The sequence below is a fragment of the Colobus angolensis genome, unplaced genomic scaffold (assembly GCF_000951035.1).
Source record: "Colobus angolensis palliatus isolate OR3802 unplaced genomic scaffold, Cang.pa_1.0 Scaffold125, whole genome shotgun sequence".
NCBI classification, from domain to species: domain Eukaryota; kingdom Metazoa; phylum Chordata; class Mammalia; order Primates; family Cercopithecidae; genus Colobus; species Colobus angolensis.
This window is the reverse complement of record NW_012113697.1, coordinates 498,142-519,044: the sequence shown is the minus strand read 5'-3', so window position 1 is coordinate 519,044 and position 20,903 is coordinate 498,142. Positions and strand designations below refer to the sequence as shown.

The 20,903-nt window shown below is 42.3% G+C and overlaps 1 protein-coding gene across 4 annotated transcripts in view; it reads right to left on the bottom strand.

Moving 5' to 3' along the window:
• Window positions 1-7,868: 7,868 nt before the first annotated feature.
• PMP22 (peripheral myelin protein 22) overlaps window positions 7,869-20,903 on the bottom strand; it is a 36,216-nt gene continuing 23,181 nt past the window's right edge. For all 4 annotated transcript variants that reach the window (XM_011933232.1, XM_011933234.1, XM_011933230.1 and 1 more), the window contains exons 4-5: window positions 18,170-18,310; window positions 7,869-9,166 (exon numbers count right to left, since the gene is read on the bottom strand). In XM_011933232.1, coding sequence (XP_011788622.1) covers window positions 9,003-9,166; window positions 18,170-18,310 — 305 coding nt within the window. In that variant the 3' untranslated portion in view covers window positions 7,869-9,002. The remainder of the gene's footprint in view (window positions 9,167-18,169; window positions 18,311-20,903) is intronic.

Here is a 20,903-nt window from a genome sequence, read left to right as displayed (position 1 = left end):
TTTGCCAGTCTGTGTCTTCTAATTGGGGCATTTATCCCACTTACTTTTAAGGTTAATATCGTTATGTGTGAACTTGATCCTGTCATTACGATGCTAGCTGGTTATTTTGCCCGTTAGTTGATGCAGTTTCTTCATAGTGTTGATGGTCTTTACTATTTGATATGTTTTCGCAGTTGCTGGTACCGGTTGTTCTTTTCCATGTTTAGTGCTTCCTTCAGGAGCTCTTGTAGGGCAGGCCTGGCAGTGACCACATCTGTCAGCATTTGCTTGTCTATAAAGGATTTTATTTCTCCTTCACTTATGAAGCTTATTTTGGGTGGATACGAAATTCTGGGTCGAAAATTCTTCTCTTTAAGAATGTTGAATATTGGCCCCCACTGTCTTTTGGCTTGTAGGGTTTCTGCACAGAGGTCCACTGTTAGTCTGATGGGCTTCCCTTTGTGGGTAACCCGACCTTTCTCTCTGACTGCCCTTAACATTTTTTCCTTCATTTCAACCTTGGTGAATATGATAATCATGTGTCTTGGAGTTGCTCTTCTAGAGGAGTATCTTTGTGATGTTCTCTGTATTTCCTGAATTTGAATGAGGGCCTGTCTTGCTAGGTTGGGGAAGCTCTCCTGGATCATATCCTGAAGAGTGTTTTCCAACTTGTTCCATTCTCCCCATCACTTTCAGGTACACCAGTCAAACATAGATTTGTTCTTTTCATATAGTCCCATATTTCTTGGAGACTTTGTTCATTGCTTTTCATTCTTTTTCCTCTAATCTTGTCTTCATGCTTTATTTCATTAAGTTGATCTTCAATCTCTTATATCCTTTCTTCTGCTTGATCAATTAGGCTATTGATACTTGTGTATGCTTCACGAAGTTCTCATGCTGTGGTTTTCAGCTCCTTCAGGCCATTTATGTTCTCTAAACTCGTTATTCTAGTTAACAATTTCTCTTAACCTTTTTTCAACGTTCTTAGCTTCCTTGAATTGGGTTAGAACATGCTCCGTTAGCTCAGAGGAGTTTGTTATTACTCACCTTCTGAAGCCTACTTCTGTCAATTTGTCAAATTCATTCTCCATCCAGTTTTGTTCCCTTCCTGGCAAGGGGTCGTGATCCTTTGGAGGAGAAGAGGTGTTCTGGCTTCTGGAATTTTCAGCATTTTTGCCCTGGTTTCTCCCCATCTTCATGGATTTATCTACCTTTTGTCTTTGATGTTGGTGACCTTTGGATGTTGTTTTGGTGTGGACGTCCTTTTTGTTGATGCTGATACTATTCATTTCTGTTTGTTAGTTTTCCTTCTAACAGTCAGGCTCCTCTGCTGCAGGTCTGCTGGAGCTCGCTGGAGGTCCACTCCAGACCCTGTTTGCCTGGGTCTCAACAGCGGAGGCTGCATAACAGCAAAGATTGATGCCTATTCCTTCCTCTGGAAGCTTCGTCCCAAAGGGGCACACACCAGATGCCAACCAGAGCTCTCCTGTATGAGGTGTCCATTGACCCTGTTGGGAGGCGTCTCCCAGACAGGAGGCATGGGGATCAGGGACCCACTTGAGGAGGCAGTCTGTCCCTTAGCAGAGCTTGAGCACTGTGCTGAAAGATCCGCTGCTCTCTTCAGAGCTGGCGGGCAGGAACGTTTAAGTCTGCCGAAGTTGTGCCCTCAGCCACCCTTTCCCCCAGGTGCTCTGTCCCAGGGAGACGGGAGTTTTATCTATAAGCCCCTAAAGCCTTTCTTTCAGAGATGCCCTGCCCAGAGAGGAGGAATTTAGAGAGGCAGTCTGACTATAGTGGCTTTGCTGATCTGCAGTGGGCTATGCCAAGTTCAAACTTCCTGGCAGCTTTGTTCACACTGTAAGAGGAATACTGCCTACTCAAGTCTCAGTAATGGCTGATGCCCCTCCCCTAACCAAGCTCGAGCATCCCAGGTTGACTTCAGACTGCTGTGCTGGCAGTGAGAATTTCAAGCCAGTGGATCTCAGCTTGCTGGGCTGCCTGGGGGTGGGATGCACTGAGCTAGACCACTACTTGGCTTCCTGGCTTCAGCCCCCTTTCCAGGGGAGTGAATGGTTCTATCTCACTGGCATTCCAACCATCACTGGGCTATGAAAAGAAACTCCTGCAGCTAGCTCTGTGTCTGCCCAAACAGCTGCACAGTTTTGTGCTTGAAACCCATGGTCCTGGTGGCATAGGCACTGGAGGGAGTCTCCTGGTCTGCGGGTTGTGAAGACCATGGGAAAAGCATAGTATCTGGGCCAGCATGCACTGTTCCTCATGGCACAGTCCCTTATGGCTTCCCATGGCTAGAGGAGGGACATAGCCAGCCCCTTGCACTTCCTGGTGAGGCGATGCCCCACCCTGCTTCTGCTTGCCATCCATGGGCTGCACCCACTGTCTAACCAGTCCCAGTGAGATGAGCCAGGTACCTCAGTTGGAAATGCAGACATCACCCACCCTCTGCGTTGATCTTGCCGAGAGCTGCAGACCAGAGTTGTTTCTATTCGGCCTTCTTGCCAGCCACTGTATATTCACATTTCTTAAAGGATTTGCAACCATCACCACAGTGACTATGAAAACATTTTCATCTTCGTAAAAGGACATGTTGTACCATTTAGCTAGTACAATCCGACATTCCCTTTCCAACTCCCCAGGCCTAAACAACCACTAGTCTACTTTTTTTTCTCTATGGATATCTCTGTTCTGGGCATTTTGTATAAATGAAATTATATAATATGTGGTCTTTTGCAATTGGCTTCTCTCATTCAGCTTAAAGTTTTCAAGGTGTATCCATGTTGTAGCACGTATCAGTACCTCATTGCTTTTTGTGGACAAATAATGTTCTAGTGTCATTCCTAGCATCAAATAATGTTCTAGCATATAGATATACCAAATTTTGTTTATCCATTCAACAGTTAATGGACATTTGGGTTACATTTTGAATAAATGCTGTTATAATGCTGCATATCCATGAATTTCTGTAATACTATATAATATTAGATAATTCACCTTTCATTAATATAATAATGCTGATTATCTGTGTATGAATTTCTGTGTGGACATATGTGTTCATTTCTCTTTGGTACTTATCTAGGAGAGGAATTGCTGGGTCACATGGTAACTCTATGTTTAATCTTTTGAGGAACTATCAGAATGTTTTCCAAAACAGTAGCACCATTCACATTCCCAACAGCAGTGTATGAGAGTTCCAATTTCTCTATATCCAATGTGTTATTACCAGTCTTTTTTATTCTGGCTAACGTGAGTGTAAAGCGATATCTCATGGTTTTGATTTGCATTTCTCTGGTGACTAATGGCACAGAGTATCTTTTCCTGTGCTTATTGGCCATTTATGTATCTTCCTTGGACAAACGCCTTTTCCAGGCCTTTGCCCGCTTTTTATTGGAATGTTTGTCTTTTCATTGAGATGTAAGGGTTTATTACTTATTCTGGACACAAGGCTCTTATCAGCCATATGCTTTGCAAATGTTTTCTCCTATGTGGTGTGTTGTCTTTTCACTTTATTGATGGTGTTCTTTGAAGCACAACAATTTTGAATTTTGTTGAAATCCAACTTATCAACTTTTTTTGTTGCCTATGCTTTTGGTGCTATATCTAAGAATCCTTTGTCAAAAACTTTCATGTCAAAGGTCATGAAAGTTTGCCCATGAGTTTTCTTCCAAGAGTTTTATAATTTTAGCTCTTACATTTAGGTCTTTGATCCATTTTGAGTTAATTTTTGTATATGGTATTAGATAAGGGTCTAACATCATTCTTTTGCTTATGGATTTTCACTTGTCCCAGCACCATTTGTTGAAAAGCCTATTCTTTTCTCATTGAATGGTCTTGACACCCTTGTCAAAAATCAGCTGACTGTAGATATATGGGTTTATGTCTAGACTCTCAATCCTATTCCACTGATTCATGCATATATTTTTGTGCCAATACCACACTGTCTTAATTACCATTGTTGTGTAGTAAGTTTTGAAATCAAGATGTTTGAATCCTGCTACATTGTTCCATTGTTCTTCTTTTCAAGATTGTTTTGGTTATTCTTGTTCTCTTGCAATTCCATTTGAATTTTAGAATTGGCTGGCCGATTTCTATAGAGAAATATGCTGAGATTCTACTGGGGATTGCATTGAATCTGAAAACAGTGTGAGAGCGTTACCATCTTAACAATGTTAAGCTTTCCAGTTAGTGAACCTGGGATGGCTTTCCTAGTATTTAGATCTTTTTAAATGTCTTTCAATAATATTTTATAATTTTCACAGTATAAGTTTTGTAGTTCTTTAGTTAAATTTATTTCTATTTATTTTATCCTTTTTGATGCTATTATAAGTAGAACTGTTTTCTTAATTTAGTTTTTAAATTTTTAATTGCAAGTATTTGAATTTTAGAATCAGCTCACCAAATATAATTGATTTTTGTATATTAATTTTTGCTGAATTTCTTTACTAGTTCTAAAAGGTTTTTACAAGGTGATATCATCTATGAACAGAGATAGTTTTAATGTTCTTTTCAAATCCGGATGCCTTGTATTTATTTTTCTTATCTAATTGTACTGGGTGGAACCCCCTATATAATGTTCAATAGAGGTGTTGAGAGCAGACATCCTTGTCTTGTTCCTGATCTTAGAGAGAAAGCACCTAATATTTCACCAGTACACATGATGTTAGGTATGGATTTTTCATTGTTGTCCTTTATCAGGTTGAGGGAGTTCCCCTTCATTGCTAGTCTGTTGAGTGTTTTTATTATGAAAGGATATTGGATTTTGTCAAATGGGTTTTTGAGCCTATTGAAATGATCATGTGATTTTTGCTTTTTATTCTGTTTATGTTTTACATGAATTCATTTTCAGATATTGAGTGAAATTTGCCTTCCTCGGATAAATCCCACTTGTCTGTGGTTATAATCCTTTTACATAGAGCTGAAATAGTTTGCTATTATTTTGTGAAGAATTTTTGAATTCATATTCATAAGAAATATTGGTCTGTAGTTTTTATTTCTTGTGTTATCTTTGGTTTTGGTACCAAGGGAACACTGGCTTCATAAGAAGAGACCAGTGTTACCTACCTTACTTTTCTATTTTTAGAGGAATTTGTTAAGAATTGGTATTAATTCTTCTTTAAATATTTGGTAGAACTCAGTAGTGAAGCCATTTGGGCCTGGGTTTTTTTATTTGTGAATAATTTATTAGTAGTAATATCAATATATCAATCTCTTCACTCATTCTAGGCCTGTTCATATTATTTATTTCATATTGAGTCAGTTTCAGTAATTGTGTCTAAGAAATTTGTCCATTTCATCTAAGATGTCTAATTTGTTGCATACAATTATTCATAACATTTCTTTATAATTTTTTGTTGTTGTTTGCGGAGGGTCAGTATAATGTCCCTTCTATCATTGCAGGTCCTCAAGGCAGACAGGTTCCCAAGGAAGCAAAGTTGTCCCATAGATAAGAGATCAACAGCAATCAGGACCAAAGGAACTGATAGCAGATAAGCTGTTTCTACTCAGGTGTTTTATTCTAACCCTTCTCTGTTTGGGGGGACTCCATGAGTTACATGTAGAATGTAAGGCTAGACTGTCATCTGACTTGGTGTAATTTTCCTGGAGACTAAGCTGAAAATACCCATTAGCTTCTTCAAAATATACATGCCCTCTGTTTTGGCAACATCCTTACCAGGAATTTAAGATTTGGACATACTTTTAAAAACTCACCAATATTCATGTACAAGGATGTCCACAGAAATATTTTGATTAATAATAAAAACTAGACACAACCAAAATGTCTGTCAATGGAGGGCTTTATTTAACATATTAAATAAAGATTTGTACAATTAAATACTAATTTTGAAAGAATAAAATAGTGTTCACCAAAAAGCATGAGGTGTATGTTAGTATAGAATGGTATAGAATGATCTGAAATTTTATCATTAAATGAAAAGTGCAAAACAGTGTGAGTAGTATGATCACTTTTGTGTACATTTTAAAAATACATAGATGGATGTACATATGTGGGCAATTTTTTTTTCCTGGAAAAAAGCATAAGAAACTCTGTCTTATGGTTACCTTTGGCAAAAGACTGTGGGTAGGTGGGAAAGAGGCTTTCAAATTGTATTTTTCCCTCTAGATACAAGGTAGGATGTTATAATCCTAGATATATGGTTGTTTTTTTTTAATGCCAAGAGTGTTACCTGGGTAGGGAGATTAAGGGCCATTTTTGGTTTTTCTCTTTATTCTTATCCATATTTTTTTAATGAAATGTTAGAAAAGTTTATGAAATAAAAGTGTATGTTTTCAAAGTACAGCTTGTGAAATTAAATTCCTAGTTTTCTTAATGTCACATGCATCTCATGGCCACCTGTGCCACCTTAAAACTATCTGAGTCAAAAGCAGAGTAATAGGTCACTACTGAAAACCTCAGAAAAGAGAAGTCCTGCTGTCACAGACACTCGGAGACAGAAGAGCACAAGGTGCCTGAAGGTGGCTTTATGCTAGGCCCCTGCTACTCAAAGTGTGGTCGGTGGACAAGCAGCATCCACCTCACCCAGGCACTAATTGGAAATGCAGAATCTCAAGCCCCACCTGGGCCTAACGTTTCAGAATCTGCATGCTATCTGATTTCCCAGGTGATTCACTAGCATGTTGAAGTATGAGGCCTCCTGCACTAGCTCAGAGGTGTCATCCCCAGTTGCATGCTGTAATCACCAGAAGTGTTCTTTAAACCTCACAGTCTAGGATAGGTCCCATCATGGAAACAGGGAATCCAAATCTCTAATGGGAATTCCTGTATGGGAGAGTCCAATGTGCAGACTGATACTGAGAATCCTGCATAACAGTCAACGTCTCTCCTTCATGCTCTTTCAAATACACCTCTGTTGTAACATGTGTGATAATCACTCTAATCCTTAAGAGTCTTTCTAGGTATTAGTCACTATGCTGAACAGTTGATCCATATAACTTCCTTTAAATTCCCACAGCCCTATACCCTTGGTATTGGCATCCCTGTTTTGCAGATGAGAAAACTGAACCTTAGTGTTTAAGTAACCTTTTCAGGCTCCTATGGCTGGTAAGCAGCAAAGGACAGGCTCAAACCCAGGCTCTCATTTCTATGCTCTTAACCCTATTATAATATAGTCACTTGTTTACTTGCACTCTCACTAAAATGTGACCTTTCGATGTTAAGATATATGTCATTCCTTCTTTATCTTTGGTACCCAATTCAAAATAGTTGCACAAAACATATGAAGGACTATCAAGTGCATCATTTGCTTGTTATTTTGCAGACACACAATAAAAGGTCAGTGGGTAAAAATATGGACGCAAGAGACACAACTCAGAAACCCGGAGCTGGGTGACAATGGTGGCCTTTTCTCTCCTTCAGGATGGCATTAGGAGCTTAGCTGGTGCCAACCAATGTTTTATCTGCAAGATCTGCAAGAGTGGCCTCGAGTCACCATCATTCAGACCTTTCACCATATCATACCTCAAGGTTAGGGATCTGAGATGCTTATGCCAACATTCCCAGTATATTATATCACGGCAGCTCATGACATGCCTCCATGTTTTCCATGTGGGTCGTCAGACAACAGAGCACCAGAGAGGGTTGAACCAAATGAATACTCAAGTTCTTTCCAGTCCGTTTACAGCTTCCATTTCAGCTACAATTCCCAACTGTCTCCAATTAGCAGACGTTTGCAGACATCATGAAGGCACCATGTGCTCATAGTAGCTTGTAAAACAGCTATGATTTTGGTGCCTTAGCACCATCCTATAACCCAAATCTCCAGCTCAACTTTGCTTTCCACTGAAGCTGTTCATCCTGCTCCAACAGGCACCTTGTACCCACACCCAAGTCCCCACAAAGACTCAAGAGAGACCAGTGAGTTACTCTGATGTTTATTTTAATGCATCTTAGTCCACACAGTTGGTATAAAATCAGAAAATGCAAAGCAAAATCAAAAGGTCTGGAGTCTTAGCATCAGAAGGGCACCATATATACATCTACAGTTGGTGGCCAATACAAGTCATCGCCAGACAGTCCTTGGAGGCACAGAACAGCCTAGACCCAGCCAAGCTCTGGGAACTCACGGTCCCAAGGAGTCTAGACACTTGTTCTGATGCTCTGACCGTAAGAAAAATGTGGGAGTGATGAAGGCTTTATGATTTACTCATTATAGTAATAATAGCAGCCTAGCTAGGTACAAAAGCAGTTATAAACCATTTATATTACACATAATTATTCAGGTCTCCATTCTATCTTATGTTGTAAAATTGTTAATTGGATTTCCAGTGAGTCGTTTAGATGATTAGTGATAATAAGGAATGGTAAATCCATAGCACCATTTCAAAGATTTGTTGTCACTGATATCTCATTTAGATGTGTGACCGAGATACTCCACCTGTAAGGGCAAGTATGCCAAAGCCACAAGCTGTGTTTTTGCAAGGGCTCCAGTTTGGGCATTTTGTCCGTGTGCGCGTAAAGCTTCACACAGAGATTCAGGCAGCGGCTGTTTCTGTTGGATGCACTGGGTCACCCACCAGAAAAGGGCTTTTGGACATTTGGGGTTTCTACCCACACTTTGGTTTTCTAAATGAGGTGGACTGGGAGGGAGGTATCTTCTTTCAGATGAAAGGGAAGGGGCAAGATGGAGTTATTTTATTTCTGGGTAAAACAAAACAAACAAAAAACAAAACAAAAATACTGAGCTGGATTATACTGTTAGGATGTAAAGTTCCTTAGCTACTTCTTTAAGGTTCAACACGAGGCTGATGGTCAACATAAAAAGCAAACAATACTATGTACATATATGTAAAAAGTGTTATAAATAGGTTTTATAAACCGGAGATATTATATACATCTCAATCAACAGCAACCCCCACCTCCACTGCTTTCTGTTTGGTTTGGTTTGAGTTTGGGATTTTGGGCTAGCTCTTTTTTTTTTTTTCTGTTTTCTAGTTTCCCTTCCTCCCTTCCCTGTGTACGCTCAGAGCCTCAGACAGACCGTCTGGGCGCCTCATTCGCGTTTCCGCAAGATCACGTAGATGACACCGCTGAGAAGGGCCAGGGGGAAGGCCACCCAGGCCAGGATGTAGGCAAAGCCGTAGGAGTAATCCGAGTTGAGATGCCATTCCGGGTGCCTCACCGTGTAGATGGCCGCAGCACTCATCACACACAGACCTGGGGGAGGAGAGGGACAAGCTGGGTGAGGGAGAGTCCACGGTAGACCGGCCCCGTCTCCGCCACCCCAGGTGCTGACAAACGCTGGGTAGGAAGAACATTTCTACCTCTGGAAAGAAATCTATTTCCAGGTCCAGAATTGAAAGGAGGTAGCTCAAATATATGGGAACAAGGAAAATGACTTGCTCTCTACTTCCAATCTCGGTCATCCAGGCCTTAATCTCTGAGGGTTTTATTTACCTTTTCTGCCCTATTTCTCTTTCTTTAACTATCATCAGTTCCCAGGCCACACTACATGGCCAGCAGGCATTCAGGCTGCAAGAAAAACCTACCTGTCTCTTTGCAAGGGTGGTTGGGTATGGAAGCCCCTGGAAATCTATGCACCACTCTACAAATGAGTAGTGGCATTACCTGAAGCCAATGGAAGTGAAGTGACATTTTACCATTATTAGAATCACGCCATGGTAAAAGGATTAAGCTCCATGCAGACCACAAGGGCCTATAGTCCCCCTAGCAGAGTTGCCACGTACCAGGTGAAGCAAGCAATGACTATGGACACTGCCAAACAGACAAAGAAATGTGTGGAGGGGAAAAAAGAAAGCGAGGAAGAAATGAGGACGCAGCAGACAGTACGAGCAAGAAGCCACGCTGTGGAGGGGGAGAATGATCAAAGGCAAGCTCCATTTCCCTGGGTGCCCCAAGGTTGCATCTGAAGCCCAAAGAAGGCTAAAGGGCATTGGATATGCAGGCAGGTCAAGCGATCCTCCCTGGCCCACCAGCAGCCCTTCGGTGTGGGAAAGAGAAGAAAGACCTCCACCTTGGGCCCTATGGAGCAGCCACGCTCAAACTGATGGCCCCAGCCCACGTGACAGTCAGCGCTTTCCCACGAGGAGGGGTCCAGTGATGTCAGCACCTCAGCCTGGAGCTGCACAAAGCCTGGTCTGTTTCCTCCCTGAAAACAGGGTCTTTGAGAAGCTCTGAGTGACTCTATTATAAATCCAGTATGCCGTGTGGGATTCATGCAGTTCCAGAGCTCCCAATGTACCCACCCCGCCGGCCACCTACATCTAACCTCACTGCTATTTGGGCTGCTGTTTTACTGGACACTGCAACTTTGTTTGAGGACAGTACAGAAGTGGGAATACGCCACATGAACCACCCTGTGAAGCCCGTCCTCCTGCAACCCAGAGGAGAAAACTCCCGCTTAACTGGCCCCCGTCAAGAGAGCCATACAATAGTCTTGGAACCAAGATGGGACAGCATCCAGGACCTGCCACCTACAGGAAGTTCAGAAAACGGCAAAGATGGCCATGTCAGGAGCGGAATCATCGCTGGTTAATTGTTGATTGAGGAAAACAGCAGTTTTGATCTGCTGGGGACACACTTTATTTGCCTTGAGGTCCAGGATCCTTAATTATCTTGTCCCACTGTTCCATGGCTTGCCTCTCCAAAGTGCTAACTCTTGTCTTTAAGAAATACTGTAACCCCAGCACTTTGGGAGGCTGAGGTGGGTGAATCACGAGGTCAGGAGATTGAGACCATCCTGGCTAACACGGTGAAACCCCATCTCTACTATTTTTAGTATATTTTTATAAAAAATTAACCGGGCGTGGTGGTGGGCGCCTGTAGTCCCAGCTATTCGAGAAAATGAGGCAGGAGAATGGCGTGAACCCAGGAGGTGGAGGTTGCAGTGAGCGGGGATCATACCACTGCACTCCAGCCTGGGCGACAGAGCGAGACCCTGTCTCAAAAAAAAAGAAAGAAATGCTGAAGTTGTCTCTTGGGCTCTGTCTGATTTATCTAATGAGGGCAGGGCTATAAAAAAGGAAACATGATCTTGGCAGAGAGTAAGGTGTTAACAGAGTGCTAGCAGGGCAGGACAACACTTATTATCATGCAGGCAGGGCTCCCAAATGGGCTGTCTAACCAGATCTGGCATGAGAAATGCCTCGGGAGCTGAGTGGACCAGCTACTCCCCGATTTCACCAGCTAAGAGGAAATATCAGATTCCATCCTTGAACAAGAGGGACAGCAGTGACTACACAGCTTAATGTGTATGACTCTCATCTTAGTAGAATCTCAGCAGTGAATGACTCTAAGCTGAACTGTGATAAGCAGTAGACTCAGATATCTACAAAGCCAAAGAGAGGATACACACTTTATATGATTGTTGTCAGCAGACTGACATTTTAGGGAATATATTATTACGAGATTGTCTGCATGTAAAGCAATAGATGTACACTGAAACAGAGAGAAGAATGATTCTTCGGCTGGGTTCCTGCTGTCTGCAACCCAAGGCAGTTAATGTCATCCAGTAGTCATCCAAAAGCCAAATACTCCTCCTAATAAGTGGATTGTCACTCACTTTCTCAGCAACCAGTAGGTGGAGATGCATCACCAGGTCCCCGTGGCAAGGGTAAGTGAGGCCCTGAGGCACAGGCAGATGTTCTGCTCTTTGGCAATGACCGGGACTCCCTGGGAGGGGCCTGAGTCTGGGAGCATAGGTTGGTTTTAAGCAGAAGGACACTGACCCTGTCCAGACAACACAAATGTGCGCTGGGCATTCAACTTACAAGAGTTTCTCCCTGTCTCAGGATGACTAGGTCTGCAACAACTTCCTGCAAGTTCTCCCTAAAGCCCTTTTGAAGAGAAAGTCTTAAGCTCCTTGAACAGTGACTGCAACTCCACGTGAGTGATTAGAGCCCAGAGCTTTTGGAAGGGAGTACCTAAGGGGCCAAGGTCAAAGGAAGCAGCTGAGAGAATTTCTAGTACATCCTTATCATCTCCACTCCCTTTGGTTCAGTGAACATTTAATGACTGCCCACTGCATGCCGGCACTCTTCTAGCTGCTGTTCTAGATGCACCAAGGTAAGTGAGACATGGCTCCTACCTAAAGGACTGTGTGTCTAGAAGACAGACATTTGCATATAATTTCGAGATCCTCTGATGGAATTTCAAGAGAGGGAAGGAAATGCACCAGATGCCCCAAGAGCATAGACGGGCACTGAATCCATACTGGGGAACTGGAGAAGCCACATGGACTCTCATATAATAGGCTGATAGCTCACTAAGGGTCAGGAAAGAGAGGACCTTACATGACATGTTAAGGAAGTTGTGATGAGAAGCCTCTGAGGAAGCTTCAGCAGAGGAGAAACATGATCAGATGCATGTTTTAGAATGATCACTCTGGCCACAGTGCAGAAAATGGATTCAGGGGCAGGGACAAGGCAGGTAGCTGGAAGGTGCATGAGGAGGCCTTTGCATAGCTGCACTGGGGTTAGTGAGTCAAGACAAAAGAAATAGGTGTAATGCCTACGGAGGATGCTGACCAAACACAGGACTCAGTAGAAGGCTGGCTGTGGGGCGAGGGATAGAAGAGAGGCCAGCACGACCGCCTGGTGTGTTCACTCAGGCAAGTGGGAACACGGCGATGTCTCAGAAGCCAGGGGAATAAAGCTTCAAAGAGTGAGTAGCTAACAGTATTGAAAGGAGCAGAGTGATCCAACAAATTAAAGACTTCAAAGTGTACTTTGGTAACCTCAGCAAAAGCACTTTCATTTGAGAGCCTGGGGCAGAAGCCAGAGAGAAGTTGGTTGGAAAGGGATGTCAGTGAGACCACCGGGGTGGTCACTGGAAGGTGCAGCTATGATGTTGGGTTGATGAGTGGGTGCCTCTGTCTCCCTCCCCCTTCATCCTCAGGGCAATAAGCTAGGGCAGGAAGGGGCTGTGAGGCCTGTTCCTCTGAAAGTAAGAAACTTCTCTGTGTTTCTGTGATTGAAGCCCACTCCTTTTTCATTTTCAGTATCAAGTGACCATTGCTGCCTAGAAAGCCACCCATAGCATTGACTCTGATCTGGGTAGGGCCAATGAGACATCCATAATCATTTACCCCTAACAAAAATGTCTAAATGTGGTATTCTACATAAGCCATCTTTGAATCACTATGAACAGGATGGCACTGAACTTTTATTAATTCCCCCCACCAAATTCTTTTTTTTTTTCTTAGAGAGGCAAGGTCTCTCTGTCACCAAGGCTGGAGCAAGCACAGAGGCCTGATCATAGTTTACTGTAGTCTTGACCTCCCAGATTCAAGCAATCCTCCTCCCTCATCCTCCTGAATAGCTGGGACCACAGGCGTGCTCCAAGGCACCGGGCTAATTTTTAAATCATTTTTTGTAGAGATGGCATCTCGCTTTGTTGCCGAGGCTGGTCTCGAACTTCCGGCTTCAAGCAATCCTCTCACCTCAGTCTTCCACAGTGTTGGGATTACAGGCATTAACCACCACATCTGGCCCAAATCCTTTTATCCTAAATGCTCTACAGCTATATTGATCTTTCTACTAACAAAACAAATGAACAACAATAACAAAAAGAGAAAGTGAAACTCACTCAGGAGTCCCCTCTACTCTTTCTCTTCTTAATCCCACTAACTACACATTTGACTTGAGTTTGATTCTGCCAAGAAAACACAGTTATCTAATCATCCAACCAATAGTTTTATTCAGGCTCCTCCTCTATGTGTCCCACATGGAGCTTGATGCTGGGTATAAGCAGTGAAATAAATCAAAACGTGCAAATCTTCCTTTTAGGTCTGTGTCTAGGTTAATTTCTAGATGTTTTCCAGTCTAGCGTGACCCAACCCAACAGAGCTAAGGCATGGATAACTACTGTCTAGGAATAGATGGCTATAGGTTCTGAAAATAGGAATGACTCCAAAGTCCAGACACATGATCAGGATGTTCCTTCTCTAAGAAGTTGGTTTAGCTATTTCTGGGGAAATATCCTAGAAAATCTCACAGTGGGATTAGGGACAGTTTCATGGCTATGTCAGTGGTTCCCAACCCTAAAGGCACATCAGAGTCACCTAGGCAGTGGATCCATCCCAGAACTATCAAATGAGTCTCCAGGGATGAGGCCTGAATAATACTGTCTTTTTTTTTTTTTGAGACAGTCTTATTCTGTCACCCAGGCTGGAGTGCAGTGGCACAATCTTGGCTCACTGTAACCTCCACCTCCTGGGTTCAAGTGATTCTCCTCTGCCTCAGTTTCCCAAGTAGCTGGGAATACAGGTGCGCACCACTACACCTGGTTTTTTTTTATTTTTAGTAGAGACAGGGTTTCACCATGTTGGCCAGGCTGGTCTTGAACGCCTGACCTCAAGCGATCTGCCCACCTCAGCCTCCCAAAGTGCTGGGATTACAGGCATGAGTCACTGCGCCCAGCCCACTGTCACTTTTTTAATAAAAAAAGGACCTCAGGTGATTCTGATGCACTGCTCAGGTTGAAAGCACTGAACTAAAGGAAGGAGGCTTTTGATATGCATTTAAGAAGCAGCCAACCTAATGCAATCAAGAGGAGATAGTTCCTAACTGTGAGCCTGGTGGCTAAGTAAGGAAGAGATGATTTGGCAAACCATGGAGACCTCACATGACACACAGAGCTGTAATCTAGAGCAAGGGGACAGAGACAACTTTCAAACCTACAGTCAGCTCCAAGAGCCCTAACATCTTTCATGTGCTTTTCCTGAAAGCTCATGTGTGCCATCCATAAAGACCACAGCTGGGTCCACCAAGAGGAAGCTGTGCAGAGATAATGCAGCCCATAACAGCCACTTCCGGAGACTACACAGAGATTCTAGTGGCTTCCACTTAAAATGCTCCAGTGCATTGGACAGGCATTTGCCGGGCATGCACGCTCGTAGATTTTACATCCCATGAGTGTGGAGCTACTTTCTTCTTCCTTCTGTCCTCCCTTTCTTCCTTTCTTTCCCTTCTTTCTTTTCTTTCCTTCTCTTTGTCAGTTTTAGCTTTTCTAACTACTTCCTTGACGTTAAGTTGTCACTTCCCAGGTTTTCCCAAAACCTGGGTTACTCATCTCCATCAACCCTACTCTAATTAGCTCTTTAATTACTAACTTCTTACTAGTCTGTGAGTCGGAAAACCACATGACAAAATTGACTTACAACTGTTACACGATAAGAGAACCAGGAAATCTCCAAGTAGAGTTCCTAACACCTTCATTTCTCAGCATTAGTGGAAAGACCCTGCAACCATTTCCAGTGCAACATCCTAGAGATCTGAGGTTCCCTGGAGACCAACTCTCAGATGACATTGACTGGGATTAACAATGGAGGACAGGACACTCTCCGGACTTACAAAATACAACTGCTATTACAGCTCAGCATTTCAAATTCAAGATAACTTCCTATTCAAATGTGGACCAACAGATAACTGAAAATTCAGTCTCATGAGAGGTAAGCAGCTAAATGTAAAGGGGATAAAGAGGACAAAGTCATGTGCTTTTACATTTGGAATTCTGCACTTCCAGCACAGTTCTAAACATCTTGTATTGACTTGGGAGGAGAATGAAGATAGTGAAGCAAGAGTGGATTAGTAAATGTACTTAAATTGCAATACCTAGAAGAGTGTTTGGCTGAACTGAAATACTTTTAACACACAGTGCGGTTACATGAGTGACCTAAGTGTTCCTATCTCTGAACTTTGAGTTTTGGCCTAAAATGATGTAATGATGTTGCTAAAAAGACATTGCTAAAGGATTTAAAGCCGAAACAGCTCAGCAGGATGAATGAAGATGAAGGTACTAGCTAACCCAAGGAGCCTGTTCAACAGCAGCTTGCTTCTTCTTGGCTCCATATTTTCAGTGTGACTGGGTCTTATGCTACCGGCTTATATTCATCACAGCTGTTTGGAACTTTAGAATAATACATGATGCAAATTTGCATTTACCTTCCACTGTAAATCAGTTCCAATAAAAGATAATAAAAAAGCTAGAGCTTCTGCCTTGGATTTTGTGTTCTTTAAATTTTTTGGTGGATTCTGTCTTTAAAATATATGGAGAAGTACCTCACTATATTCAGTGTAACACTCACTCATCCCTGTCATAAACTGGGTGACCTTGGGCATTCATTTACCCTCTGGTGGGCTCAAATTATTCATCAGTAGAATAATGAGCCTGTACAAATAAAATGTATTTTTTTTCACATCAGATGGGTAATGTGCCAACATTATAACAAGGTTTGAGGGAGGCACATCTCACACATGAGCATGAAAACCCAATCATCACTCATGAAACTAACATTTCAATATAAATACATTATGAAACTTCTGGTTCTTTTTTTTTTTTTTTTTTGAGACGGAGTCTCGCTCTGTCGCCCAGGCTGGAGTGCAGTGGCCGGATCTCAGCTCACTGCAAGCTCCGCCTCCCGGGTTTATGCCATTCTCCTGCCTCAGCCTCCCGAGTAGCTGGGACTACAGGCACCTGCCACCATGCCCGGCTAGTTTTTTTTGTATTTTTTTAGTAGAGACGGAGTTTCACCATGTAAGCCAGGATGGTCTCGATCTCCCGACCTCGTGATCCGCCCGTCTCGGCCTCCCAAAGTGCTGGGATTACAGGCGTGAGCCACCGCGGCCAGCCCGAAACTTCTGGTTCTAAATCCGTGTTATCTTGAGGGCATATCTACTGATGCAATGGATATGATCATTATTTGATTTGATATCAAACTAAAACAAGTAAGCAAAAAAAAAAAAAAAGAAAAGAAACCCCAGAATATGTTACAGTTGTCTTTATTACAACTGAAAATTGAATGAGTAAGGATAACTCTTCACTTTAACGTACCTAGAAATGATATCTCCTTGCATAATTAGTCATTTAACAGAGCCGGCAACCATCCAGGAGCTTGACTTGGTGTCATAAGACATGGGTAAGTAGCAAAGCATTGTCTGGTTTTGAAATCTCAAAATCGTGAGTATTGAAATGTTGTATTTAAGTACTTAATGAGAAGTAGTTAATCATTTACTTCCTTTTTTCAGGAAAGGGGAACTCTCTGGCTTCTAGACAAGGTCACCAACTCTAACTTCGGGCTATGTCTTCCCATACAACCAAATATTATACAAATATAATATTTAAGACATTATATCCATCAAAAACACATGGGCTGCTTTCAACCTTCCAATGACTGCTCCTGAGCACAGGGTGGTGAAATGGTACCACAAGCATTCTGACAACCAACTGTTATATCCTTTGCCCTCTCAGAGGGTCAGAATTGAGAACATCTCACAGTACCTAGACATACTCTGGTACATATGAAGTTTGTGATCTACGAATTTGGACCACGAAATCCACCACTACATCTGGCTTTTACTTCTGTCCAATGCCCTGCTGGCTCTGTCAACAGTAAGTCAACAGACCGACATAGAAGAGCTAATGAAGCAAGATGCTAGGCAGAATCCAGAAAAATGTTGGAAGATGTCACCCTGTGTAATAGAAGTTTCTAGGTCTCTGCACACTGTGCATATTTAAAATGTATTTAATGAGGGAACTTGAAGACAGTTTGGGGAGGAGATTAAGGAGACCTCTCATGTGTTTTCATGTGTTGTCATGGCCCCATGTTTGGAAATGACAACATGTGACACAGGAGCACCAAAATGAAGATATCAGAGGATGACCACAGTCAATCAAAGCCCAGTGGAATCTAGGAACTGGAAGCAAGGAAGGTGAAAATGTCAGTGTGATTTCATCACTACCTGCTGGTAGAAGACACATACCTGATAACAACTTTGCCAGTTCTTAGCACATCGGGGCCATTTTCTGGAGGCATAATGTAATCTACAGGAAACAGCTCTCAAGCCTGACCTTTGCACTATGGATAGCCTCAGTATTCACCTCTGATTATGTGTCCAGATTGCCGTTTCATTCTTGGTGATATGCCTGGCTTGGGTGAGGACCTTCCTTCCAGATTCTCTAAGTTCTCTTTCATAAGCATCTCATTCCAGGGAGAAGGAGAGAGTTCTAAGTTCCAAGTTCTAAGACACATATACGTACACACCCACACATACAAGCACCCACACTCACTTTATGGAAAGCATCCAATGGGGAGACTCATGAACATCAGCCATTCTGAGGCCACATCCTTCTACTAAACTAATCATTCCGCAGACTTGGATAGGCCCCGCTTCCACATGGACTTTACCATCCACAACTTACCAGCAAGGATTTGGAAGATTCCAGTGATGTAAAACCTGCCCCCCTTGGTGAGGGTGAAGAGTTGGCAGAAGAACAGGAACAGAGACAGAACGCTGAAGATGATCGACAGGATCATCGTGGCCTGGACAGACTGCAGCCATTCTGGGGAAAGGAGACACTTGGTTAGGAGAGCTGGCCGTGGCTGGGGGAGGGCTCTGCCTCGATGTGCAGGGCCTGAGGGGCCATGACTGCTGACAGCACAGTCCTCACAGGCAGCAGAAGCAGAAGCTCTTTTTCCTTAGCAGAACTCAGACAATTTACTTTCACAATCTAAAAAGTCATTCTTTATTTCAGTTTCTATTGGAGGAAAAATTATATACATATACACATACATATATATGTACCAATGTATACATATACACACACATACGTACCGATATGTACACATTACATACTTATATACCTATATGTACAAATATGCACATATATGTATGTGTTTCTATATATATATGTGTGTACATACACATATACAAATACATGACACACATATATATGAAACACATTTGAACATTTAGGGAGGGGATGTAAAAAAAATGTCTATAGTTCCACCACTAGGAGTTAAAGTCATTTTAAAATATATTGAATTTCCTTCCAGTGTTGGCGCAAATGTGTTACTTATGTACATGTGTCTGTGTTAAAGAGGACCTGAGCCCTGCCTACTGCCTTCCCTCTTCTTGCCCTCAGGGGTCTTTGAAGAGTTTATCGGAACTTCTGCATTCCAAGAAAAATAGTTTAAAACCACTGTTCAAATTATCTGCATTCCCCTGCATGATCTTTATCAAGGAGAGGTAAAGATCATGGGAATGGCTGTTAGAGCCCAAACTGATTTTTTAGAAGAATGGAAGAAAATACTGATGGAGAAAGGTATGCTCTCCATAATATGGAAATCCATTTGCCTGGGCAACCTGTATTTTTTTTTTTTTTTTTTTTTTTTGTAAACTCTGATCGTGGCCATTAGCCTCAGCGCAGAGCGGTGTGTGATCACAAACCACCAGACGGGATGAAGGCTTACACTTCCTTATCTCTGTTGAACCCCAAATCTCCAAGCTTCCACCTGAAATTCAGGCAAGAAGACAGTGCCTCCTATGATTTCTTCAGTTCACCATCCGCTGCAAATTCATGTCATTTCAGGGAGGAAAGAAGCAGCAACCTGGGTTCCACACTGTAGAGGGAAGCCCAGGGTAAAAAGCTGCATTTGGCCTCTGTCTTGTCTTCCAAGTGCCACAGAATGCTGGGGGCAGGCACCGCTCTCATGGAGGAAGAGCAACTGGGGAAGCTGCAGCTTTAATCCTTTCAGCTCAGTAACTGCCATATGTCATGTCTTCAAAAGCATACCTCAATGCTTCAACCAGTACTCACGGTTCTGAAATCTGGATGGTTTATAATTAAAAACTGAGTAAGATAAACTTGTTTTGAGTTGTAAGCAGCTCAAGGCAGAATTTTAAGGGTGCCAATTAGGTGAACCGTTACTAGAGTTTCACATAAGATGTTTCCAAGGCACAGACTGGAAATATTTTAGAGTTGGAAGAAACCTGAGAGATCAACTAGTCCAGCTCCTTTGCATTGAAAGAGAATTCCAGAGGTGTTTTCATGAGTCCAAATGACACAGCCAAATCTGAGAGGTCCTTGATTCTAGTCTAGTACTCTTCACATTCAAGCACAACGTATGCTTCTTTTATTTTTTCAATTTCTTTGTCAATTAAAGTAAGAAAATAATGGCTAATGGGGTTGTGAGCCATCCTGATGTCACTCTTACATAACCTTAATTAAATGTTTGTCTTTATCCAGCATAGCGGTTCTTCCGGAGGAGCACTTTGCAATAAAGATAATGTTCCCATAATATTATTTGCTTAAAATAAAAAAATTATCTAGGACTTTGGTAGATGCAGCTGGAATTACAAAGAAATCTGAAACTAAAACAAATAAAGGGACTCACTTTGGCTGGGAAATGTCCTTCCATGCACATGCTCATGAGGAGTATGGCTAGTGGAGACAATATCTTAGATTTCCTTCTCCAGTCCTGAGATACTGTCTTGACCCTTATCCCCGTGCCCCTGTCATTTTCCGCAGGAACTACTACGAGACCTCACACATACAGAAAACTTAAAATCTTTATATGTTAAATCTATATAAACAGAAAGTGTCTCATATTTAATAATATAACCTAAACACTTCTTGAAACGTCTTTCAACGGTGACTTGAATTTTAGTCCCAACCCCGTTACAACTGAGCTGTTTGCCATAAGTTGTTTCTCAAATCAAATCAGAATTAGAGGATCAAGGACATTTTTATTCAATGAGCATTTGGCAAATACCTACTGTTTGGAGCCAAGCCCTCTGGTTGACTCTGATGATCTAGATTTGAAGAAGATGGTTTTCAACCATAAGCACAATAAATAAAACACATGCATTAAGATAGTAAGTATATCATCAACCACATTACATGTGAGTGGGTTCAAGGCACTTATAAGATATGGAATTTTATATTTAATTAAGACATTTTGGGAGACTGAGGCAGGTGGAACACTTGAGGCCAGGAGTTCAAGATCAGCCTGGCCAACATGCCAAAACCCCATCTCTACAAAAAATACAAAAAAACTGGCCAGGTGTGGTGGTGGGCATCCGTAGTCCCAGCTACTCGGGAGGCTGAGACAGGGAATCGCCTGAACTCAGGAGGTGGAGGTTGTAGTGAGCCA